The sequence below is a fragment of the Lepeophtheirus salmonis genome, chromosome 8 (assembly GCF_016086655.4).
Source record: "Lepeophtheirus salmonis chromosome 8, UVic_Lsal_1.4, whole genome shotgun sequence".
NCBI classification, from domain to species: Eukaryota; Metazoa; Arthropoda; class Copepoda; order Siphonostomatoida; family Caligidae; genus Lepeophtheirus; species Lepeophtheirus salmonis.
In genome coordinates, this window is record NC_052138.2 from 24,144,995 (window position 1) to 24,172,503 (window position 27,509).

The following is a 27,509-nucleotide window of genomic DNA, read 5'->3' on the forward strand; positions in this document are numbered from 1 at the left end:
AGACATTTTTTATAAAAACAACATGAAAATAGAAGAAGGATCGTCTTTTTTTTTAAAGATAGTTCTAGAAATAATTATTATTTTCTAAAAACTGATTAGTTAGATAAGTAAACACATAAATTATTTTAAAGATGCCGAAGAAATCTAGGGATTTAAAAAAAAATGATCATTCATTGATTAAAATTTAACATTTTGTTTTCCATTATAAAAATGTAAATTAAAAGAAAAAAATGCCTTCATTTATTTTTGTTAGGACAATGAACATTTTTCCAATAAAAAATCTAATTTTAAAACAAACAATAAAAAAAGGGCCTAACACATTCATCTTTTCCCCAGGATCCACTCATTCTAAAATCGGTCTTGTAATAGAGTACCAGTATACATATATAAATTAATATCCAAGTGTTTTTTTTTTTGCTGATTTGCTAAATTAATAAATATTGAAACGTAAAGGCATTATTGCCTCATCTCACAAGAAGCCGCAAATTATAATTTATGATGAAATAGAAAACAAAATATTATTCTTCAATGTATTTAAGAAGTGTAAAATGAAAAGAAGAAATATTTATGTATGAAATAAGATTTGTGGTCTGTTAAAGCAAAAGCAGGCTAGAATGGTTTTTCTTAAAGTTGAGTTTAGATAACATTTGTATTATTTGATGAATTATCGTTAATTTTTATTTACAAATTATTCGGATGAATTTTTTTAAGACGTAGCAAATTGTTCATAAGCATATTTCGGTAAATCATTGGCTTATTATTCAAATTTGTGGAATTATCTAAGATACACAATAACTCTTGAACCTTTATTAGATTTAAGTGAGTTATATTGACCCAAAACTTGAAATCGCATTTAATTACAACTTTATTGCCATTTTTTTAAATTAAAAGGTTTCATTAAACCATCAAACAACAGCTGAAACAAAAAAAACAAGTTTTGTTTGTATCCCATGTCTCTAAGTATAAAAATGTCAGACAACAATAAAAAAGGCAACGCGTGTGCCATATATTTTGCACCAGTGTCAGTGCAGAGAAGGCTGCAGACATCGTTAGCATCTTGGTATGTCTTCAACATCAAGAAGTCAATCACAGTCCCATACAAATAAGAGAAACACAACTTCTGCAATAACAATTTGGATGTAGATGCCCTGCCTTAATGTGACCCTTCTCCAGCCCTAACCTCAAACTTCTGAGCTTTGCAGTTTGGGATTTTTTGGAAAAGACTGTCTGCCGTACCTTTCATCCATATTTGGATTCGCTACGGTCTGCTATTATGACAGCGCGGTACACAATGTACACGACCTACATCGTCAAGAACTGCCAATATGTTCGCCGGCATGCAAGGCTGCTACTGCTTGTAAAGGAGGCCATATTGAATAAAAAATATAGCTTTATATAGTATTAAAACATATCAAACATTGGTTATGAGTTGTCGTCTCTTGACTCCTTAAAAAACACGTTAGTCATAATTCCCGCCACTGCAAGTTTTGGATCTACACTCTGTATGTATGGAGGATTTGCAACTTTGCAACTTCTATGCCAGTTTTTATGAATAAGCATGTGCATCGAGCACATAAATGGTAGATGTATTCATTGTTTGTTAATTTCAAACAAAAATTTCATCATTATTTTACCAAGTATTTAAAAAAAAAAAAAAAAAAAAAAGAAGAGAAAAACAAATCAAGACAAAAAAAAAAAGTTCTCACAACTTTTGTTTTTTCTGAAAAAAATAAATAAATTATTTAATAAACTCTTCTTCCACAGTAGGCAGCAGGAAACAAAATTAGATTTCAATCTTGTTAACTATGCAACTCTCTCATGAGGAGGAATCCCAACAACAACAACGAACTATAATGATGGCTTGTAAACAAGTCTTAACACACATCGAATGATAAACAGTAGTTAAGCAGTTGTAGTTTGATGCAATATTTCCTTTGAGGCTTTTTTATTATTTTTTTTTCGGTAATATTTGTTGAGATACCAGAGTTAGTGGAGGGTTTTGGTCTAAGATTGTTATGATTTTTAGTTTAGCGTGCTTTATGAAGTTCGCTCTGGAACTGTGTCAAAAAAAAATTATACCTGGATGGGTCTTACAAAAAAATCAGTCTGTATCGGTCTCATTTAAAATTCGGGTTAGAACAATTCTAAGGGTTGATGACGTCATGTGTGTTTCAAAATTTATGTGAAGTTAAATGTTTTGCAAAAATCATATTTGTATAAGTCATAAATACCGGAAAAATTTGGTCTTTAGATTGAGACAGAAAAAAATTGGTCCACCATTTGGAAATGGTTGAATTTCCAAAATTCCTGAAATGTCTGATAAAAACTGCATCTCAGATCTTGTAGATGTTGAAATTAAGGTGGCGAGGTTTATGGTCATTAGGAAGTGCTCCAGGAGCCTGGTTTTCAAGGGGGTCTAAATGAAGAATGATAGAGAAAACGTCCAAGGGTTGTACTCTACCAAACATACATCCTAAACAATGATCCTTGGCATCTTGGCCCCTGATGTCCAGAAGAAGCGCAAGAAGGAAATTGGCTAGGATGCCTTCTACAAAGTGTTACAGTACACCATCTTGCCATGGCTGAAAGCCAACTAACCGAAGGGTAAGTATATGTGGACTGAGGAAGGTACCTCCTCTCACACGTCCGCCAAGTTCCCAGAGTTCTCCCAAAATAACATAGCTGCATTCTGGTCCAAAAGAGATGTGGCCCCTTCCTCGCCAGATTTGAACCCACTGGACTTTGCCGTGGCATTTTTGGAGAGGGAAACCAACAAAACTTGACACACAATTGCAGACTCACCGAAAACCACCATAGCTAGCTGTGTGGGACAATTTGTCTGTGGAGTTTGTCATCAACTCTTACACGCCCTTCTGCAACTGAAGGCTACCATATTGAGTGACTAAGTTTGTAATGGCCTACTTTAGAATTTTTGTCATTTTTTTTTGTTATTTTTGAAAATAAAAAGATATTACAGTATTTCTAAAGTAACCTTTTGAGTCCGCATTTTGCTTTCAAACCCTGTATATATATTGTAAAAGAGAAAAAAAAAAAAAAACACATTATCACTTGAGAGGCCAACCCACATTGAAATGTCCTTATCAGTGTTGTGTTTCATTTGAAAATCCTAGAGCGTTCCGAGATCGGTATGACATTAAGTACTACAAACAAATTCGAACTTTTAAAAAAAGTTGATCTTGAACGGTTTCAAAAGAAAATGTGGTATTTACCGGTCTTACAAAAAAAATCGGTCTCAATCAAAATTTCTTCAAGACTAATTCTTCTTTATGACGTAATGTGTTGTCTAAATTGTGAATATCCGAACGATAACGTAATATTGAGTTGTATTTGTTCCATAATTCTTATTTTTACAACTCATATAGGAGGATGAGGGAAAAAATTTGTTTTAAAATTGCAACCGAAAAAGATCGGTCCACGATTTTGAAACGATGAAATTTCCCAAATCCCTCAAATGTCTTACATGTATATTGTAAAAGAGAAGCAAAAGCTTCTTAATCATCAGCTGAGGTCATACGAAATGTACTTATCCTTGTTGAGTTTCGGCTTGAAAATCCTACATCGGTCTGAGATCGTTATGGTTTTTAGTGCACCGAACTAATTCGGTCCTTTAAAGAAGTTCTATGTGGATCGGTCATACAAAAAAAATTGCCTGATTTCAAATTCTGTCTTAACTGATTCTATACATGAATTGTTGATGACGTCATGCGCGTTTCAAAACTTTGAACTTTGAAACAAGAAGGTCACATGAGGTTCAATATGTTGCATAAATCATACTTGCAAAACTCATAAATGAGGAAAGGACAGAAAATCGGTATATAGATTGTTACCGAAACAAAATCGATCAACGATTTGCAATCAATTAAATTTCGGTGTATGGTCTTAGACTACCATCTGGACGGAAATATCGGTCCAAAGTTGTCTAGAAAAATCAGGCATGGCCAAACCAAAAAAAAGTTCGGTCTTGTTTCGAGTCTCAACACTAATACGTATCTAAGTAGTAAATAAATTAAAAAAGTACATATTTTCACTTTTTATTACAAAATTTCGATTATTATATGGCACTTTATTACTTACAATTCGTGCAACGTCTGTTGTGGAATCCTTCTTTGGTGCAAGTAATAAAAATGGAGATTCCATGGCCATGTTTCTAATACATATATATTTTATAATCCATCCTGAGTTGATTTTTAATTTCTTTTTATATAAAAAGTTTCTAATTTTCTTGTTAAACCAAGTTCTGCTAATTATAATATAATAGTGTACCTTGTTTCAGAGGTGGGGCTTGGATTCGAGGCTTGCATATTGACATGAGTACTTCTGACATGACTTGATCAAGGGCTCGTTTTGATAGCTAAGACTCACAATTCTACTTTGACTCGAAAAGTTAGTGTATAATGAACTCAAGAAAAGCAGCTTAACACTGGGGATCCTATATTATAATTATGGAAATGAAAGGAACTCAAAAGAAACCAAAAGACTATAAAATTAGACAAGGACTTAGATTTATGAGCAAAAACTTAAGACTCAACTGGGATTTGGAGTACTAAGACTTTTTACCACCTCTGCCTTGTAAAAAGTTGCCAAAACCAATTCAAATAAAAATAAAATCCAGTCCCTTTATCTAAGAGGGCTTCACTTTAGTGCCTCAATTAGTTATAATATTGACTAATTCAAAATATAACTTCAATAACCATTTTGAGAAAAATTACGTCATATATTGATGACAACATGATAAAACAACTTTTTATTGTTATTTTCCTTCAAAAAGTGGGGAACAAATTTACCCTTGGCCCACCCTTATTGGTGTCAATAACCTTGGTTAAATTGCAGTTTAAGCATCTTGAATATGCCGACTAGATATGTGGTCAAGACCACCTATCCAAGATCAAGAACAGACAAAGTCTTGGAGGGATCAAACCCAAGAAAATATATAATTTATGATACATAATGAGTTGTTTTCAAAAATTTTACATAAATATAATTTCTAATTTCCTAATATTATTGGTAAATAAAGTTTTCAAAATTAAAATAATTTAAATACTTTAGACAGGGGTGACAAAATCAATTCAAAAGTGAAATAAGGGCAACTTCATAAAAAAAAAAGTGTTTTACACTTTATGATATGTAAATTATGTGTCATGTTTGTTGATATAAAACGATGCCACTAGAAGATAAAAATTGGAAATGTTGTGTAGACAACTATAAAGCGTTTTCATGTCAGTATTGTTGATGTGAGGCATTTTGGGGATCTAAAGAAGCAAGTTTAAAAAAAATAAAAAATCCTTTTTTTTTCACTTTGTATTAAGGAAAATAGTAAACTCTTGGAGGTCAAAATGGTATCAAAAAATAAAAGGACTGATACCTTACTGTCTATCAAGTTTAAATCACTATTATTTATTTTTATTAAAAATCTCAACCTTAATATCTATTAAAATTATGATATTACATCGTTATAGAATCTTATTTCCATATTACTGACGATAAGTTTACTATTACAGTGGAAAGAATACGATATTTTTCTCTTCTTATCTTAATTATCATCGTTCTAAATCGATCAAAAAATGTACAAATTAAGACATTTTCAATAGATTTCATATGACTTTGATAATATTTAAATATTATTGGCATCAAGTTGTATTCAACACATGTGTTCAGTCTTTTTTAAATGCATACAGCCATTTGATGGAGTTTAATCAAGGTTTATTTGAAATTTGTCTATTAAATGTAGTTAAAATATCAACATATAGTCCCCCAAAGGAAGTCTCATTCATTTATAATGCAATTTATGACGCCAATAAAAAAGATCTATATTCGGACTAATATTCATCAAAGGGGCTTTGTTTTACCACTTGCTTTTTTTTAGCTTTAGGACCAATCTAGTTTGAGTGTATAATAAAAAAATACATATGTAAAGAAAAAAAAACTATCTGTCAAAAACATAATTGTTATATATATATTTCCATCATACCAAACAATGTAATTTCATCTTTGATTAGTAGGAGACAATTAAGCTACAGACTTGGAAAAATAAAATTTAAAAAAATTGTATTCCTGATGTACTCAATGAACTCCATTAACAGATGCTACAAAAACCAAATATATTTATTTATGTACATATTCATTTTAGTTTTATTTGTCTTTTTTTAAAATTTAGTGTCTCAATTCATGCTTCCTTATTGAAATCTATTTACTACTTAAGTGGGTGTGCCTTGTGCCATTATGTAGAATATATATACACAGTGAAACCTCACAACAAGTACAAAATTCCTTCCAGATGATTATACATATTTTTTCGAAATATCTTAAGATTCCACTTCCTTGTTAATTTAAAAGAAATTAATTTCAGGGAAAGGGATTGTCAAAAGAAATGAATAGATTGACAACAAATTTTTGTGGACAAATGGTAATGAAACGTAGGAGTTATCAACATTAAGAGGCCTGCGTACCTTATAATTAATTTATAATTATGTATGATGTTATACACTTCAGTAGACAAGGCTTTTTACTAAAATAATTTTTTTATATGTTACTAATAAGGAACATCTAAAGGAAGAACAATGCAGGGCTTCATTTCTACGAACTCAGGCCTAAGAGGAAAGAGGAAAATATAATAAAGCCAACGACAATATTTTTATTATTTGTTCCGACACTGACAAGTGTTGGAATTTTACGAAAAACAGATTAAGGACCATTTTTATGTTTGATTTCAAATTAATATAATATAACTATTGTAATAAGTGTTGTAAAAAAAAATCTATTATTTTTAATGGACTTAAAAATATACATTAAAGTTGATCTCCTTGGCTATCATAATAGTGCTTACATGACGGTTGGATTCGACAATTTATACTATTTTATCCACATTTTTCACAGTTGGCCCGCCAGACCGTGATGCATCATTGAAATCAAAATTAGCGGAACAGAATTGATCGAACCAAAATTGTGCGTGATTGGTTGTTGCAGTATCAAAACCATTAACACTATTCACATTTTTAGCCACTGGGCTTTTGTTTTCGTCTTGTTCGAATAAATATTTTAAAATATGACGTATTTTCTGTTTATTTGTGTTCATCTTTGACGGGTGCTCAAACAATACTAAGTCAAACACTCACAAAATTGTCTTATAAGTTTTTAAGTACGAAATCTTATCTGTTTACCACAATCTACTTTTAACTGTTTCCACTTATACAATGCAAGTTACACATTACTAAAGCTATCTATTGGGAAAATAATGGATTTATTTTTACTAGACCTATTAGAAATATTATAATAAATGCTATTCCTTAATAACTAGCCGTAAATCTAATCTTAAAGATTACTCAAAAGTGTTTTTGGAAACAAAGAAGTACATTTTTCCTTGAAAAATGATATATATGTTTTTTCTGTCGAATTCTAAAACTTTTTACAATGTTTTTAGCATTAATATCCCTCATGTCTTATATAATATTAAAAAACAAAAACAAAATCATTCACTTTTTATTGAAATGTAACGTATGTGTACAAATTTGTGAATAGATGATACAAATATTCCCTTCAAATGACCCATATACGTACCAATTAGTAGCTCAGGCTAAAAAAGTCGAAAACTATTACCTATTATTATTATTTTTTTGTTCACAAAATTGGAGTAAGTATACAAATTAGGGGAGTAAGATAAACTTGTCCTCGAACTCTTACAGTTTAAACAATAATGCAAGAATCTATAAAGGCCTTTTTTTTGAATGATTGATTGAGGGATAATATATGGAATAGATCGCTAATACTCGAGTTGTAAAACTTTTGTTCAACAAGTTATTTCTGCTTATATCCACATTTGTTTGAAATGGAACAATTATGTTCCAATGGTCCTTCTAGGGATATATATATGAGTATTTACAAAAAAAAAAAAGATTTCTAAATGAAAACACATTTAATCGAAATACAGGACGAAACTAACTTAAAAAAACTATCATAAAACATAAAAATTATCAAAACAAATGTGGTTGAGTCAAGAAGCACGTAGATAAAGCCCTTTGACTCTATTCTTTCCTTAATCGTTTAAAGAAAATTGCAGACAAACCACATTTACAAAGTAATACTCATGTGAGAAGGCACAAGCATACGTGATTAGTTTATCCACCATTTTCTAAGTGAAACTTTTTAAGACATCAAAATATAATATTTATATAAATATTTAGGACAAGAAAGTATCTAGGATATACATTATACAGTCAAATATGGATATGAGAAATTGCTTTTTTTAATACAAAAAAGTTGATATTATTCGGATATACATAAAAAGAATTGTGCCTTAGAAAAAGTTGCTTCTAAGATAGGTAACAGAGGACCCACATTTTTAAAGATAAAAATAGGATCGACTTTTTTCTTTAAATAAAAAAATGAACATCATTAGAAGTAAAAAAATGCTTTAAAAAAAGTTTTGTTTAACAATAAAACAATTTTTCTAAAACCTCGATCGTCTAGATAGGGGAAGGGAGGAACAAATTATGTGAAAAAGAACCCCTTGCTTTATCAATGAACTCTTATCTGGATTTGATTAAGTATTTGACAACAATCCACATATCTATGTTCAACGTGTCTCAGCAAATCGTGAGTGAAGCTGTGGAAATATTTCATTGACTTACAAAATAATTTACCGATTTTTTTCTGGTATACAACTGGTAGAGTAATAAAAACAAACAATTCTTCATCAGACTATGGCCAACTGAGATGGAGGCCACAAGAAATCGCGTGTCATCACATTTTCACACGACAATGAATTATGACGAGATCTTCTACATCGTCCACATCTCATTACATCTTGAAAATTGCGGGGGGCTCTGATCTGGTGACGAAGAGACCAGCTGTTCTTTTCCTAAAGTGTATTAGGTTACTTTTGTGAATCTGGGTGTAAATGTAGTAGAGACAAGTCTTTCTGATTTTATGTTTCCATTCACCACTTACAAATGCAATGGAAACTGCAAAACTATTCACCAATTTATAAAATTAAAAGCTCATCCTCCAGAAGAGAGAATTTTAAGTTCTTTTGTTTTTCTTCTCTTTCTCTAATTTCATTATGTTCACTCTTTTTGATATTGATATTGATTTATGATGTAAAATATTTCCCTAAACTCATGTATTTTTAATTGTTGGGAATGTAATAATAAATTTCACAGCCTTTTTGAAGCAAAGCTCTTTGCAAGGAAGGGTTTGCAGATCCATGTCGCTGAATAGACTTGTATAAAAAAAATTTAAATATACCTCCTTGTTGATTTTCACACCATCGGAAATCCGGTGTATGAGAAGCGACATGACTTTATTTCTTAATTCTTCAGCTTTCATATTTCTCTTTCTATCCATTTGAACAAAAATGTTATCAAATATACTTTGTTACCATTAAAACAGCAAATCTTTTTTAAGCGTCAAACTTTATATTAGGTGCAATATTTGTCATTTAGAATATAAGAACGTTTCAAAAGGCCCCCCCATATATATATATATAATAATTATTCATTATTAAATCTCCATCCGGTATATAAGAATAATTTATATATGTAGCCAGTCAAGACAAAAACAAACTAAAATAATTTTTCTCAAAATGAAGTATTGATAATATTAATATTTTTCTGCGAATTATCGTATATCTCTATTAACAAATTTGTCTGATGAATCCTATCAAAGCGCCGCAAATTGCATTTATTGTCACAAAAATGCATAATCATGATAAAATAAATAGAAGTTGATATATTTAACATATTTAAAAAGTTATTTCTATATAATATTGGGCTGTTTTTACATGTAGTGCAGCAAACATAAAAACACTATTGAACAAAAGTAAAGAAAATCCCAATAAATAAATACCATTATTTTGTTAAATATATTTGAATCAATTATAGACCTTGTATTCAAGTTTGTGGGCTGAGTAGATATATCAAAGAATTTGAACTATGGTTTAAAACCATTATTTGATTGAAAATACTGACATTGGCCATAATATGACCCCTTTCAAATAAAATATATCCATTTCTCCTTATTTTAATGTGACAAATTTTTTTGGCGAATTTAAGTCCAATTTGATGCTTTTCCAATATAAATAGTCTATTTCTACATTTCTGGATTTTTTTTTCAACATTCAAAATTATTTTTGTGTTAACATGAACATTGTACATACAGGTTGTGTATGCCATCTATGCCGCCACTTTCGCGAACTTTCCTTTAAAAATACAAGCCCTGAAGCAGCTGTTTTTTTTTTTTTTTTTTTGGCAGATAGCTTGTTCAAACTTGCAGCACTTAGAAAAAAATGGAATCAATTGAGAATTTATTTCCCAAATATTTGGAAAAAACATGCAGACCTCCTTGGAATCCACGCTGCGAGTTTCGACATAATAATAGATCGACCTCTAGGACTCAATGAGACGTTAGTTTGCAAGGTTAAGAGGGTGTTTGAGGTCTCTAAAGATGATTTTGAGGCAACAGTAATGTTGGATGAGGTCAAATGATTCCCAGACAATTTTGACAACTTTATTTCGCTGGACTTTTGGCTTCAAAACTCACCGGAAAAACATCCGATGGATTTTTTTTTGTCTAGGGTGCGATCAAATGACAAAACAAACAAACCCCTGCAACACCAAAGAAAACCTTATCAGTAGGATCAAGATGGAGTTCAAGGATTTGCCAAGGAACCAAGTGGCAATGCCCTGTTCGCGCTTTCCACCTTTTATAGAAACTGTAATTGAGTCTGTAGGTGATTTAAAAAAAACAAAAAAAAAACCAAAAAATAATCAATCAAGCTTACAGAATCTTATCTATTATTTTAATCTGAATACTAGTCGTAGGAAAAATTGCGTTTGAAAAAAAAAAAAATTTCGCAGCACAGGTAGCTTGGGCAACCTGTTGATTCAATTTTATTTCGATATGATCATTTGAGTTTGAAATGAATATGAGAAAAAATGAGATATCTTCTGTAGAGTGAGTGAAAATCATTTGAGGTCAAAAGTGAAAACACTTTTTTATTTTCGTAGTTAATATGTAATTATCCGTAAATTTAAGCATCCACGAATCGCAAAAAAAAAAAATATATATATAGAAACAGATATTAAAACGCAACAACGTGGGAGTTTAATCACTATAGCTAATATAAACATTATTCAAATGGGTATTTCTTATGTTGAAGTTTATGTCTAACGAATTGTTAAATTTTGATGAATAACGCTTATTTTTTTAACACTTTGTATGGACGTAATGCACACATAAATACAATTTCATTGTAATCTTTTAATATTTACTCAAGAGATGATGGGGATGATCCGGAAATCAATATCCACTATGGAGGGATCCAATAATAATGAAAAACTACCCACATACATAGCCACCTAACTCCTTTTTTAAATTTTATAAACAAATAATCATTGCTTACGTAAAAATCTCAGTTCGCGTACTCCAAGCAGTTGGGTGTCCCCAGGGCCATCATCTACGTCGTCAACAAATCCGAAACGTTAGAGAGGAAGAGGGGATCTGTCAGAAAGGCCAAACTTGACTTAGAAGAGCAAAAAATACTGCCCAGGCCGATCCAGTCAAGCCCATGAGGGCCCCTGCAAGAAATCTCGGGGTTCACACCAGATTGTCCAGAGAACTATCATTAAAGTGGTTGAAAAGAGCGTTAGGAAGGTAGAGAGGCCTCTTTTGACAGCAGTAATGAAAGAAACCCATCTCCTCCGTTGCAACACTCTTTTGAGTTCTTTTGAACTCTTTTTTGACACTTTTGGCCCCTCTAAAACCCTGATGCCTACCCCCTTGAATACACATTTGGGTGCATGTTGCGGGGAAGGCATATATTATCTGTCATCCAAATACCATGGCCCCAAACCCACTGTCTGCTAGTACTGTGACAATATAACAGAGGATTACATCTGCAGAGGGTACCAGGCCTTCCACTTCCCCCTGGAACCCATCATTGTCGTTAAGGGATATAACATTAATGATTATTAGAGCTCAGATACACATCTATTTATATTAATTTTGTTGAAATTCCATTGTGAATTATATCTTGTTAAAGTTTAAAATAGAAAGTGTTCAGATGTTAATAATATATGTATATATTATATTCGATATAAAAGCCCTTTATCAAAATCTTATTTTTTCGGGGAAAAGTCGAATTCATCATATGCATAAAAATAATCTATAAGAATAATGTTATTGAACAAACACGCATTTAAGAACAACTTATAAGTATTTAAATTGAATTATTTGTCTATGTAAATAAGATTTAAAATTGTTTTTTTAGAAAGATACCCACGAAAAAATAAGAAGGTAATAGAAATGAAATGAAATAACGGTAAAGTTTTGAGCTTTACACAAACAGGAGGAAGTTGTAAATGAATGTCATGAATAAAGAAAACACAGAATTGTATTTATGTATTTACTAAATGTAGGTGGGTAAATTAACCGAAGATACTTTTTATTTTTTGAATATTCAACACATATATAGCATGTGGCTCGTCAACACAAAATCAAGCTAGAATTATTTTTCTATAAAATTGAGAGAGATTTATTTAAGTATTCTTCAACGAATAATTATCGTCAATTTATATCTATAAATTATTCTCATTGACCCCTTGAAACTCACTCTACCTACACTATAAGTAGCCAAAATTGAATCATATAGGGACCGAAATAAGACTCTTAAAACAAATAAAGGTTTTAAACAATCCCCAAAATTCTCGGGTATCTTAAGTCATCCCATAAATTTGAATACAAATTGTTTAATTGACTCAAATATGTTAATAAAATATTGAGATGTATTAAAATAGTAGAATAAGATATTTTGATTTCTTGTTTTTTGTTTCAGAGTGCTATTATGTTGATCATCCACATATTTTGTGAAGAAATTGCAAGACAACTGTAACAATTTGTGATGTTTCAACGCAAAAAAGGCTTGAACAATAATCAAGAAATTGATAAATATATTGTTCTACTTCATAAATTTAAAAGGCCCATTATTTTATTAACTTATTTTAAACAAATTTTTTTAAGTTACATGTCGTGTAAAATTTTAAGATGTATATGATGTCAACATGATTAATGTCAGCCATTTTGTAGGCCTATACAATATACAACTAAGTTTTATAATAATAAAACCCCTTTTTTTCATTAATATTAAGGGAAAAAATAGCGGACCATTGGAAGTCAAAATGAGACCTAAAATTAAAGGACTTAAACCTTTCAGTCTATTAACAATCTATCCCTCTAATGGCGTGTTTTATTATGTATCTAACACTAAAAGTTAATAAAAATATATAATTACATTATGATACAATCTTATTTCCATATTCTAGATAAAATGAAATATTACTTTGGAAAGAATAATATATTTTTCTCTAATTATCCTACTTTTCTAGTCCCTAATCGATCAAGAAAATAACAATAATTTAACTATTTAATGTATTTTTTAGTACATATAACTTTGATTTAATTCAAATATTATTGTTTATGATTAGCATAAAGTAAAAACTAATGCTAGAGTGTAGTCTTTTTTTGTTCTTAAAGCCATTTGATGGAGTTTAAGTAAGATTTATTGGAAATTAGTACATTTTATGTAGTAGACATAATCAACTTTGAGAACCTAAGATGACGTTTTCTTCAATTATAATGTAATTTATGATGTCAGTAAAAAGGCTCTATAGTGGAAATTCCATTAAATGGATGATATTTTAATGGTATAATTTTTAAATGTCTTTAGAGAGTTTAAATACATAGTTAAATACTAAGTAATTTTTTACTGATCAAAATTAAGTGATAATATCAATATATTGTTGGTAATTATAATGTGAAATGTTCTAATTAGATTAGGTGCTATAAATGATATGTACTAATATAGCTTGTCAGTATCAAAACAATCTAGGATAATATTCCTATAGAGTGACTCTGGATTAAATTTTTATTTTGAATCTAATTACCTTACATTTCTATAAATAAATTATCTCAATAAACCATTTTGTAAAAACTAAAAATTACTCTTACAGATTGTAAAAATTATTCATCACTTGTAAAAAAAAGATAAAATTAATCATATTGAAAAGGTCATACCAGAACAAACCACAAAGTTTCATATATCAAATGAATGTTCCATACAATAGTAAATATTAAATTTCATTAAATATTTTTATAAATACATTTCAAACAAACATAATTTAAAAAATATCTAATTTGATTTTTATATCATATAAATGTAGTGCATCAACATAAAAACAATCTTGATCAATGATCAACAAAAGGAGAAAATGACGACGTAATTTTTTATTTAATGCAGCTCAATATTTCATAGATATATTTGAGTGAATTTTTTAAGTTTGTATTCAAAGTGAATGATTTAAGATATCCAATAATTTTAGTATAGTTAAAAACCTTTATTTGATTTTATATACTTATAGTCCCCTTGAAATTAAATCAATCAATTCCTAATTCTTTTATTGTGAAATCAATTTTAGCTACCTACTAGTGCAATTTGCAGGTCCTCCAAAATTTAATTTGAAAAATGTGTTGAATATTGATACACATTGTATTCAAATTTATAGAATAAGCGGAGATACTTAAGTAAGTTAGTTATAGCTTATAGTAGGAACGTCCAACTTGTGGCCTGCTTAACGGTTTAAGTAATTCTTACTTCAAGTAAAGTAGTATTTTTTTTAAATTGTCACAATATCATTAAAAGGCATAAACGTGCATAGTACGTGCAAAAATTGAAGAATAATTCCTAAATAGAGGAATTAAAAAAAAAATATTGCTCAAGGGAATAATTTTTTAACAGAGCAAAAATTTTAATTAAAAAAAATTCAATACACCAAGCCTCCGAAAAAAAAAAATATATATAATACTGCAGACTCCCTTGTACAGTGTTGCCAAATTGGCCTTGAAAAATTAGATCAGGCCTTTTTCTTATATTTGGCCTAAATTTGAAATACATAAGTATTAAATAGTTTTGTTTTATGAAATTTTTTTATGAAATTTAATGTAATAGGTTATGTGGCCCATCAAAATATTTCAAATGGCAATGCAGCCCATAATCTTAAAAGGTTGAACATCCCTGATTTAGAAATTCCATTTGATTTATGAGACTTATTTAGTCCTAATATGACCTTTTAAATACATCAAACCTATCAGTTTCTAATTCATTCTCTGCTACGATGCATTTTTGCTACTTCATGTGCAATTTGCGGAATTTTCAAAGGAATAATAAGAATATTTTCCTGATAAAATTGGCGATAATTCGTCAAAGAATACAAATAATGCAATCTTGACTGAAACTTGAGAACAATCATAGTAGCTTGCTTTAGCGCCACATATATGCCTTCACGATATAATAATATGTATTTTCAGATTGGGTACATTTGTAGATAATGCCAAGGTGACTCATTTGAGTGTGTTTATGGTATAGGCGCTGGAACAAAAGGAAGCCAAGGGTCAATTACCCCACAAATGGCAATGTAAAGTTGTAGGATTATAGTGTGTATTAATATGTTACGCCCTTTTTGTAACACTTCTCCCAAATCCATTTATGAATTGGTTCTGACACCCCTGGCGTTAAGAACTGTAGTTATGTGCTGATACTTTTGAATACGTACTTAATAAAAAGTGATGGAACTGTGGGCCATATAATGTCCATAAAATCCAAATTAAATAGTCATTAAAGTAGTCAAAATTTAATTATACTCATCACACATACATACATTGCGAATATTACATTTATTATGTTATATCCCATTTTTGTACTACAACTTGTACAATAAGGCAGTTTGTTTTTCAACTTTTTTTGAATTTCGATTATGACTACTTTGGAAAAGCATATGAAAAATTTCATTTTCTAAGATGTCATCTTTAGGAAGCACTTCTTGTTCAAAATTTATAAGGAGACAACAGATATTTACTTCGTCAATAAAAAATCAGCATTGAGCATTATTTTGCGTAAACTAATTATGATAAATATTATTCCAACCTATGAAAGCTACACTATGAAGCAAAAGGAGAGAATAACATTCAAAAATTATGAGCGTTTCTTTCTGAAGATGTAGAAAAAAGGATGCGCGTTATAAGCGGATCATCTAACTTTCCTAACTTTTTTCTCCTTTTTTTATTCCATTAGACCATTTTAGTAAAAACACTTATAAAACACTTTTTATAGTTTAAAAAAATGTCTATTAAATCTATTGTATGTAAAATAACAAAAAATGTCTTTTTTGGATCTATATTCACAAAGTAAAGAGTTTTTGCCTCTTTTCATATTTTGACCGAGATGTATGACCTAAAGAAGAGCTCGTAGGATAATACTTTTTTATTAGTAATTTTCAGACCATATGAAAACTTTTTCGCATTCTAAAAAATTTAAAATCAAAGCTCTTTATTCTACGGTCTGCTAGTAATGCAAAATATTGTAATGATGCCCATATTTTGTCCGGTTCTGGTTCAAAAGTTAGTATCGGTATTTTTAATATTTTTTTGGGAAAAAATATATATTAAAAGTGTCGTTAAGGGCAATTCACATGCACATAGGAGGACGTCGGAAGGGGTCCGGCTCAGAACTTTAATTTCTTACAAAGTGCAATCTTTTAGGTCAGTAATATGGGAGTTCACGTCATTGGTAGGTGAATTTGTTTATATATTAATGGCACTGCAAGAACTTACTACACTATCAATGAAGTGTTGTAACGTCTTAAATGTGTCAGTATCTCGGTACTACTATAATTCCGGGAATGCAAACAACACTATTGTATATAAAACTGAAACCAGGATTCTTTAAAACTTTACAATAGAAAAATAGATTCAATATTTCAACAATACTTCCATATAATATATATACTGAAACGAATCGTCATGAAATAAATGATAGACTTTTATCTGTTTAAAGAATTTATAAAGTCATTATTCAATGCAATGTAAAAAAATAATTTTTTTATTATAAACAGATCTAATTTCCCCCCATTTTTAACACTATTGTACATTTGTAGAACAAGGTTTTTACTTTGTAATTATCTTTTTTTATATTCAAAAACGAGTAAATGATAATAACTAATATATTAGAATGATAGTAATTAACAAATAATTAAATCCATATGGAAGAGTTTTCCATCCTTATTATACGAAAAAGTTTTAACAAATCTAATTGTGTTCTAAACAAGATTTTTTGACATCATTGTGTAGAAAAGTTATTTTCTATACTTACAAACAAAAGCGAGAAAATCGAACCTTTATGGTTAAATACATACAAAATTGCCCCTACTTCAACCATTTTGATAAGTAAAAAAAAGCTGAATCATCTACCTCTTGGAGTATTGAAAAAAAAAAAAAACTACCCCTAACTTAAACATACTATAGTATCTACAATGTACTTTTGTACTTTGATAATAGATTTTCAAACTCAAGATTTACCGATGTACAATATAGACGTACCAGACGTCACAGCCTATTTTAAGCCCGACAATACATATACCAGGTAATTAAAAAAAAAAACAAGTTTTGAATCACCCGGTATATGTTTGTGAGTGAATGAGTTCAAATGACAAAAAGAACAACTTAGTTAATAAATTGATATTAAAATAGGAAATATTAAATTTGTTGGAAAAAAATATTTTAAAAAGCAAAAATCCTTAAAGTCCCTCCACCCCGACCCTGATTAAATTGAAATCAGTTTTATTGTTGATTGAATAAAAAAACAAAAAATTCTTTTTTTCTTTCTTCAATTTTCCTGCCTTTTTTTTCCCTTTAGAAAATGAGACCGACGCCATTTTATAACTGACGCCAATGACGTCACGGGAGATCCTTACGTCCCTTCCTGTACGTGAATGATATACAATGAGCTTATCTACTGTCGAAAATAATGAGTAAGTATAGATCAATATTAAAGTAGAGAGAGACTGGGTTTAGTTGCAACACTTTAGTTAGCATTAGGCACACCAAAATTTAACGGAATATACTAACATCTGTTTAAAAATGATTTAATTCAGTAGTTTATCAACAAAAATTACAATCAAATGCAAGTTGTCAACTGTTGCAACTACTCCCATAGCCAAGAATGATTACAAAAATTAAAACAATCGAGTTTCCGCAAGAAAAGAAAAAAAAACAACTTTATGATATTTTTTAAGGAATAAAATACTAGACCTTTCCTGGAAAGTTAAACTATTAACTTTAAAGAATTTAACCTGTCAAATGTTGCAACTCTCCCCATAATTAATCACCGTTACATCAAATTAAAATAATTGAGTTTGGGATATAAATTAACAATGTTAGACTACATAATATTTTTTAAGATTAAATAACTAGACCTTTCAAGATGTAAGTTATTAACTTTCCACAAAATGCATTTGTCCAATGTTGCAACTACCCCCCCCGAATACAAATACGGTTATAAAAATTAAAATAATCGAGTTTGCGCTAGAAATAATCAAAATTAGACTACAATAAATAATATTTTTTTAGAAACAAAAACTAGACCTTTCAAGGTGTAAGTTATTAACTGTCCACAATATGCATCTGAATATAGCTTGTCAAATGGTGCAAATGTCCAATGTTTTTTTATATATATATAACTACATATATCTTTTAAGGTGTTGAATAACTAACTTACAATATATTATAGCAGATTGGGATATAATCATACATATATTATTGATCACTGATCAGTTGTATATGTAGATCGGAGAAATTCACTCTCACAACCCTGTACAGAGCCCTACTCCAGCTAAAAAAATATCCCTGCTGTGAGGTCTAAATATATAAGAGTAATACAAAATTGATATAAATTGAAAAAAGATATAACATACGAGGGAAATTGAAACACATATTGCAAGTACCTCTTCGTACAAAGGGTGGCAATATGTCAAATTGTTCCTCAATCAATTACTTTTGAATTTTTATAAAATTGTAGATACTGATAGAAAAATAATCGAAAATCTGCAAAATATTTACAAATGTATGGTACATTTGTAATGATTGCTTAGTTTTTGTACAAGAAAAAGGGAAGAAGACCTGTTGCAATTGTCTCTCCTATGTTTTTAAATCCATAAAACTTTATTTTTCTTATACAAAAATGTGTGTAACAAAAATTACAAAGGTATATATCAAATTTGCCAAATCAGGATATTAATTAATTATCCCTTTTTTTATTTTTAAAAGTAAGACTTTGAATTTGTAGTTTTTTACCTTAAGAAGGTTTTGGTGAAACAATATGGTTGACAATAGAAGATATGTAGCAAATTGCATCTTGATTCTTGAGTTAGTTGTGCTCTATTTTCGGGAGATGCGTCGTTGCAGTACTATTAGTAATGAAAATAATGAAAAAATAGTCGTCACTTGGATATGTTTTATAAAAATATGTAAAACTAAAACATAAGTATCACTTCATCAAATGATGAGTATTGAGATTTGTTGCGGAGGAGGGGTTCTCACAGTTTATAGTTCCTCGTATTTGTAGAGAATGGTTCAAGACTGATATTATTCAACTTAAAAACAAATCATTTTTTCCTCCGATGGTTCACTAATGAAAGCACGCCCGTGTGCAATACATAAGTTCCTCCTATTACCAACAACATAGGTAGACCATACGTAAATCCGTAGTTAGTCACCTATGCATGGAAGTTCTTAATGAAAATGTTTAATTTTTTTATGTAAAAATCTTGTCAAGCATTTGGGAGTACATGTTACTTTTTACACCCGGCGAATATAATAATAATGATCATATCGTTTAGTATGCAGAAGTATAATAAGATATTATATGCATTTAATACAATACAACATTTTCCTGTTAAAGAAATCTTTTTGCTTCCATTCAATTTTATTTTGATCAATTACCTTTATATATTGTAAACTACTGACAATTTAACCTTCACAACATTCTTATTTCCTTCAAGGAACTTACAATCTGGATAGTGTATGTCATACAAAGAAAATACACTTAAAAATAATTATGGAAATGTGATTTTCAAATTTTTGTTGATCTAAAAAGAAATTTTACTTATCTACATTTAAATGAAACGATCGGATATCGTAAATTATTAAGTTTCGTTAAACGATCATATAATAGTTTTTGAATGGTCAGTCAACCTCAAATAATTTTACAAAAAAGGCCATCTCTACCCTTAATTTAATTTCAGAACTTTAGACTTAATTCAACCAAGTTTGATCACATTTAAGACCTTAATTCAAACAAGTCTAATCACATTTAAGTTCTTTAGCCTTTTTCTTATCTTTGTACCGAAGAAAATAGTTCCAAACATAAGATCTTATGCCTACTTGCAATATCTCTCATTGATCAATCTTTCACTAATATCTCAAACCATTTAATGGAGTAGTTATTAACCTTGTTCGAGGTACTGAATCCCAGAAGTTTCACATGTATACTCACCAAATCCTTCTTGATTCATCAAGCAGAGCGTGTCATCAAAAATCATATAAGTAAGATTTGTGTCTTGAATTCCACCTAACGCTTTGGGTTCGATCGAACCCAGATTAAGAACCACTGATCGAATGTGAAATTTCTATAGACTGTCCAATCAAAGATTAACTTGCTTTGAAGCAAAATGTACAAGAGAATTATGATGTATCATAGCAACAAATAAAAATGGAACAAGTCAAAAAAGGATCTTAATAATACAGAGGAAGAATCATTATACAATTTGCTGAGTCGTATCGGTACCAAAATTAGAATAAGGTAATAACTGTTTTAGGTTCACGTAACTTTTTATTCGAAATATTAAATTTTTACTCGCGTATCGAATTGAACAAGTTTAGAAAAAACAGTATTTGAATATTCTTTATTTATTTATCATCTCTAATTGTACACTTAATTATGTGGATAAAAAAATAGCCGAAATTTGCCAATTCTTCTTCTCAGCTGTGAAATTAATTATTCCTTAATAAAATAAGAGAATTTTTTACTGCTTAATAAGTGCTAATTTGAGTTCAACCAATCAACATTCAGAATTTTAATAAGAAGAATTAGAAAAATCCCCTTTCCTCGAATAAATACAGAGTTTAGAGATGCATATTTGTGTAAAAAGTTTATTTTGCAAAAATTTTGGGGTTTTACACGTACGGAAAATTTCAGAGAAAAAATATTTATAGGGAAATATAACATTAAATTATAGTTCTATAGAATAAATTTTCCTTATGTAATTCATTTCAGATAAAGCTTTTAACGATTTAACTTACAATGAAAATGATGTGCTATGTGCATTGACAAAAAATGATGACCAACCAAGTATGTATAGCAAGCCTGGAAATGCATTTTTAATAAGAATGTTTTCACTTTATAGTGTAAGTCATTTAATTAATTCAAGATCCTTCACGAATGAAATTAAATATGAGCAAAGCCAAAACTTTAAGTGTTGAAAAGATGATCAATTTCATTAATATTAATAAATATTTATCCAAACAAACTTATTTCTACTAATATACAGTTTGCGAGGTTAAATTGTGTACTTGACTTTAAATCAATCTGAATGACTTTACAGTGAATATTTTAAAATACTAGTTTGCGTTATTCAAAGTTGGGGCTATTCGGGTTATTAAACTATAATAAAAAACTCTTAATAATCCTCAAATGTCTGCATGGAGGGGAAAATACAAAGGAGGTTTCTAATTTACTCCACGCCCCGGTAAGTGTCGAGGGTGCTCCCAGAGTCTTATTTACACAATTGAATGCATGGTGACTTCAGATCAGAGCCTTGAGAGGTCCTTTGGTAGCAGTAGCCGCTGGATCATGAAGGATGTGGACACATTGATTTTCCAGCCAAATCGATAGACAGCATATCAAGGCTTTCAATGACAGTTATTGGAATGTGTCGATGTATGTGAAGGATTGGGTAAGGCCTTTTAAAAATACAACATCAGCTACTGCTTTGAACAGCAAACAATTCCAACTGGGTAAAGAGAGGCCATAAATGGTTTACTCAGTTAAAGCATAATGTGTCAACAGTTCACCCTCCTCCCCAGTACGCAATTTGTGGCGTAGTTGATAAGAGAGCCTGTGCTACTTCTTACCGAAGTTTGAATTAGCTCAAGGTCTCCGTCGAGCAGCTGTGAGCGTCCATGTCTGAGGTATTCATTTTTTTTTTTGATAGTATCAATTTTAGTTCTCTAGCATTTGTATCCTTGGAGTTATTCGCGTTAAAATAATTTGTCCGATTTATGAATTGTGACGTAAATTTTAGGTCACTCCTTTTTTATGGAATTTATAACTTGGAGAATACATTTTCTTTTTCTGAGCTGTTATAATTATTATTCAACTCCTGATGAGTGAAATTCCTTTTCCACTACATTCAATTATATCCAAAGCCTGATTGTGTGTAGTGGATATAAGTAAGCCTTGGGATCTGTTGCAGATTTATAATTCTAAGTCCTTGTTGGACTCAGAGTAGAATTGAGGATAGACATGAGAGAAATTCTTTCCAATGTTATTTTTATTTCCTTCTCGCCCTCCTACCTCGTCACAGCTGATTGTAGTTGATCTGACGGAGCGTCATAACAGATAAGCTGCTCTCCTCCGAAACATTCTTCAAATTGTCAAAGTGGCCACATTCATTTTCATTTTCGATTTCTTTTTTTTTTTTAGTATGCTCAAAGTGCCCTAAATTTGTATAACTAAACAGAAAAATAAAGTGTGTGTGCTCATGAATGACTGAGAATAGCACTGAGAATTTATTTGGAGAGTTAGTTATAAGTCCTTGTTGGACTCTGAGTAGAATTGACGAGTAACTACAGTCTCTATGTACTTGCTATACCTATTTGTCTATCTAAAAATGAACATTTTGAAAAATAAACATCAACAAGAAATAATCATGGATTTGAGGGGATTGGCCTAGGATATTTTACTTTTTTTGATAGATCTCTTCTTCATCTACAAACGTTTTGGTCTTAATGACAGCGTAGACAGTGGTTCCAACTGCTTGGAGTGCACGAATGGAAATTCGTGGATCCCGTTCAAGTGTCATTTTCTCGACTTGTACGTGAGCTAAATATCTCAGGTTTTTTTCTTTCAATTGACTAGCCGCTATAAGGATTGAAATTTCCGTTCATTTACTTCATCTCACAGATTCTCGCAGTTGATCAAATGACAGCTAAGCACCTCTCCTCCAACACATTTTTCAAATTGTCAGGGTGGCCATGTTGTTTTTAGGTTTCTCTTTTTTTTTAACATGCCGGGAGTACACATAATTTTCTTCACTAGCCATGAACTACATCCTTATAGCTTCCAAAACTAAGACAAAAATATGTAGGTTCTACATATGTATGTATATCTTGAATCAATTACACTTTTCTTCAGTTTTAATTAATCTTCCTTCCTTCCTTCTTTCATGACATCAAAATGTATGAGAATTTTGTCAAGTAGGTTTACTTTGAGAGTGACTCTTATTAAAATCTAATATGTACTTTTTTCATTAACAACTTGTATTCATGCCTATGTACATACAACCTATTATACTTTTTGTATATTTAATAATACTTCTATGTTTATATTCTCGAGTTTTAATGAAGATAATTGATACTAATTACCCACAAAAGGAACAAAGATATTTTTGAGTCATATCTACACAGAAAGAAATCAATTGTGTTGAGTCTATTATTACTATAGTTATATGTGGCATATTTGTGGTTGAGTATGTTCCGGATATGCGAAAAAAGAATCACTAACTACTATTTATAAACGTAATAATGATGTAGGCCTAGAATGTACAAACATATATACTTAAAGTTGCAGGAAATATGACCATAAACGTGTGCAATTACTTTTTGTAGTTGCAATTTGAATAGTGTTTTTTTATTATCCCTTGCTGATATCATTATTCCTTCATTTTTAGGAGTACATCTTTAAAACAAATGGCAAAATACGTTAAATATATTCCAGTACATACAAATATCTTTTTTTCTGGCTCAAGATGTCGCTGTTTATGATAACATATATGACGGCAATTTGTTGATTTTCACAGCCTTGCCTCGTTAACATACAAATACTTAATGTATATAGTTTTCAGCTGTCGCTTCCTTCGTCCTACTTAATACGTCATGCATACGTTCGTAATGTATTATCTTTGATAAATAAACAATGTAATAAGTTATGCTCAATAATGTAAATCCGGTGTGTTTATAAGCCGGCCCAGTAATTTTTAATTGGTAGTATTCAGAAGGAATATGTGTCTCTTTGGCCTGAATTAATTAACATTTTGAATTTTTGTGTTGTGGACATTATTGATGAGTATCATGACTTTTGGAGATAAATAATAACAATCGTCGAAATAGATTCTATTTACATTAATAAAAAAAACTTCTAATAAACATATCTGAGATTGAGAAAATGGTCAGCTACGTCACTTTTGCACTAACCCCATGTTATAATAAAATTTTGGAGAAATCATATGACAATGATAGTTTGGGAATACTCAAGAAATAAATAGGAATGGTAATGATTGACTTATTCGACTAATAACTAAATGATTTCAGTGTTTTTTTTATTTATTTCTGGAGGAAAGGTTACGTGATACAATAAGGGTAACCACGTGTTTTCTTTCTTTTTCCTCCATGGTGTATGCAACTTTTTTTTCTCTTTGCAGAATTCAACTTGTTAATTCATTTAAAAGGAGGAACTTATGGATGCCTTGTAATGAGTTAAAGAGTAATGCCCCTAGGGAGCAAAAAAAGTATCCCAGGCACCACTACTTTCTACAAATATTATTCACGTGTACTTTATATGAACAACTTGGTTTATAGCTTTGATGAGGAGGGAACATCGAAGTGTTTAGTACATGGGCTTATGAATGACGGAGAGTTAAACTGATGATTTATTAGTAGTTATACATGTAAGTGCAGGTTACCACATCTATTGTGCATGTACATGCAATTCATTTCTAAGAACTTTCCTTATTGTATTCTTCTAACCTCTACAATTTATCCATTCAAAATGAAAAGGCTCTGTTATTTAAAATGTTTCTTGGATGGGATAGATCAAATGTTACGTAAATCATTTATCATGACATTTTCAATCCTAAAAACACAACACATTTTAAATCACGTAACCTCTTCATTTTGATTTGGGTGTGTTTTTGAGGTTTGAAGATTACAATATGCATAGTAGTTAGAACTAAACTGTCTATACACGCATACGTGTGCACGTATGATAGATGCGATAACCCACCTTAAATATTTATTAGAATCAGAGTAGAATTAAGGATGCATATTGGAGTAATTCGAGTCTCTGTCCTGGCTAAATACGGAATGAGATTTGTGTTTATTTCCTAGGTCTCATAGATAATCGCAGCTAATCTAATAAAACGTTAGGACATCCAAGCTTCTCTCTTCTCAACCATTTTTTCAAATTTTGAGGGATGTCATGCCATTTTTTGTCTTCATTTTATTAGCCTACCGCCAGGTCATATTTTCTGGACCTCTATACATACTAGTTTTGAGTTGTGGTTTGAAAAACCTACACCGGTCTGAGACTGTGTTATGTTTATTTGGATCGAACGAACTCGGTCTTTTAAATGAGTTTGGTATAGAACGGGCTAAAAAGTCGATCTATTTTTTTTCTCCATATTATAAGTCTCGACCAGATGAATTGTTATTGGCATTCTTTTCAAATTGCAAACATCAATACAATGACGTCATATGAAGATAACAGTGTTTCGTATGTGTACAGCGTATATAATTGGCATGGGAAGAAAATTAACAGAGGTATAGATATGGACTCGATAGCTAAGACTTGCAACTAGACTTGGACTCGAAAGCTATTTTAAAGATAACTCAAGAAACACCTTAACACTATGAAAAAAATTATGGAAATGAAATGAACTCAAAATACATCTGAAGACTTTATAAAAATATTTAAGGACTTTGTACTGCAAGCAAAGACTTAAATACTTGGCTTAGACTTGAAGTATCAGGATTTTTTCCTACCTCAGAAAATTGGTTTGGTATAAAGTGGTACCGAAAAAAACTTGGTTCACCAGCTGAGAATACATTAAATTTCGGGCTAGAGTCTCTAATTACGTTGGTAACCGAAATATCAGTACAAATCAGTCTAGAAAAAATCATTTAACAATGAACAGGGAAACAATCTATAGGAGTTGCTTGACTAATATTTTTGTTTTCGTCATACACATAACATTGATATGAAATAATTTTTTCCAAGGTTAGTACGCTTAAGACATTTATCAAAATGAATAATTAAGTTGAACCTTTGAATTCTTTTGTCATTTTTTTTTATTCCAATACAATTATATTTCAAACGATCTCTCTCCGTGTTCTATTATTATAAATATTGTAGTGTTGTCATGATTCTAATATTTTCCTACAGGCTCCGGTACCAAAAAAGGTGTTTCAATATTTTCCATTCAGAGTGGGGTCTCAAAAGTTACAGTCGGGTATTTTGATAACAGTTCAATATGTACAATATACCCATAATTGAATTATGTGGGAAATATTTCAAAATTGCATATATACAGTTAAACGTACACTTTCAAAAAAAAAAAATCTAAAATTGGCAAACTGGTAAGCGAGATATAATCCTTTTAAAAATATTAACCACTAGGTGACGTTCACATATTGAAAGACATATATCACTGATTTCGTGGTTCGTAGTGGATATGAAATTGTTTGAAAATTAGTTAAACTATAATGGAACTACCCAGTAGCATGACTAAATTGCGAAAAACGGGATGTTAATGCAATAAAGAAAAACAACTCTACACTAATTTTTATTATCTTTAAATACAGTATTGACATATGTGTTTTTTTATTCAATAAGTACTCCTCCACAATTAAAAACAGCATCGACACGCTAACAAGCAGATTGGCATCTTTTGACAATGACGACAGTGTCCATGGCGTACCACACTGTCATAACAGCACCTTGGAGAAAATCCAAATTAGGATTAGAGATGCAATAAACATTCCTCCCTAAGTTGACCCGAACTGCAAAGTCCAAAGGGTTGAGGTCAGAGCTAAAGGAGGGCCACATGGAGGGAGACCAGAAGTCAGCCATATTGTTACTGTAGAAGTTTGGGGTTTTCTTGGCTGTATAGGAAGAAGATCAATCTTGCTATCGTTAATGAACTTCTTCTTGTTGTAGTCAAACCGGATAGAGATGCCAACTGTTAATGGGACCTTCTCGTCAATAACACAGGCGTGGAGAAGATTGCACAGGTGTTGGTCTGAAATTTTTACTCTTATAGAAAAGAGATTAAAAACAAAACTTGTTTATTTTTGTATCAACTGTCGTTTGGCTGCACATTGAAATCTTACAATTAAAAAAAAATGGGATTAAACTGTAATTAAATTCTACTTCAAGTTGAGAGTCTCCACTCTGAATCTTTATGACTTATAGTTCAAATCTAGAAAGCACAATTTACATGTACTTACAGGGGTGTCTTGGTTTGTTTCGGGTAGATGGGATGCACATTCTGAAATTTGAAGAATCATTTTTAATATATGTATATTTTCAATATTTTTTTTTTTTTTTGTACATA

At 30.5% G+C, this 27,509-nt stretch overlaps 1 protein-coding gene across 1 annotated transcript in view; it reads right to left on the reverse strand.

Moving 5' to 3' along the window:
* The window catches only part of LOC121122371 (uncharacterized), a 45,759-nt gene extending 26,263 nt beyond the window's left edge, over positions 1-19,496 (reverse strand). Inside the window, exon 1 of the mRNA XM_040717343.2 lies at positions 19,195-19,496. Within this exon, the coding sequence (XP_040573277.1) occupies positions 19,195-19,254 (60 nt within the window). The 5' untranslated portion in view covers positions 19,255-19,496. The remainder of the gene's footprint in view (positions 1-19,194) is intronic.
* Positions 19,497-27,509: the final 8,013 nt, after the last annotated feature.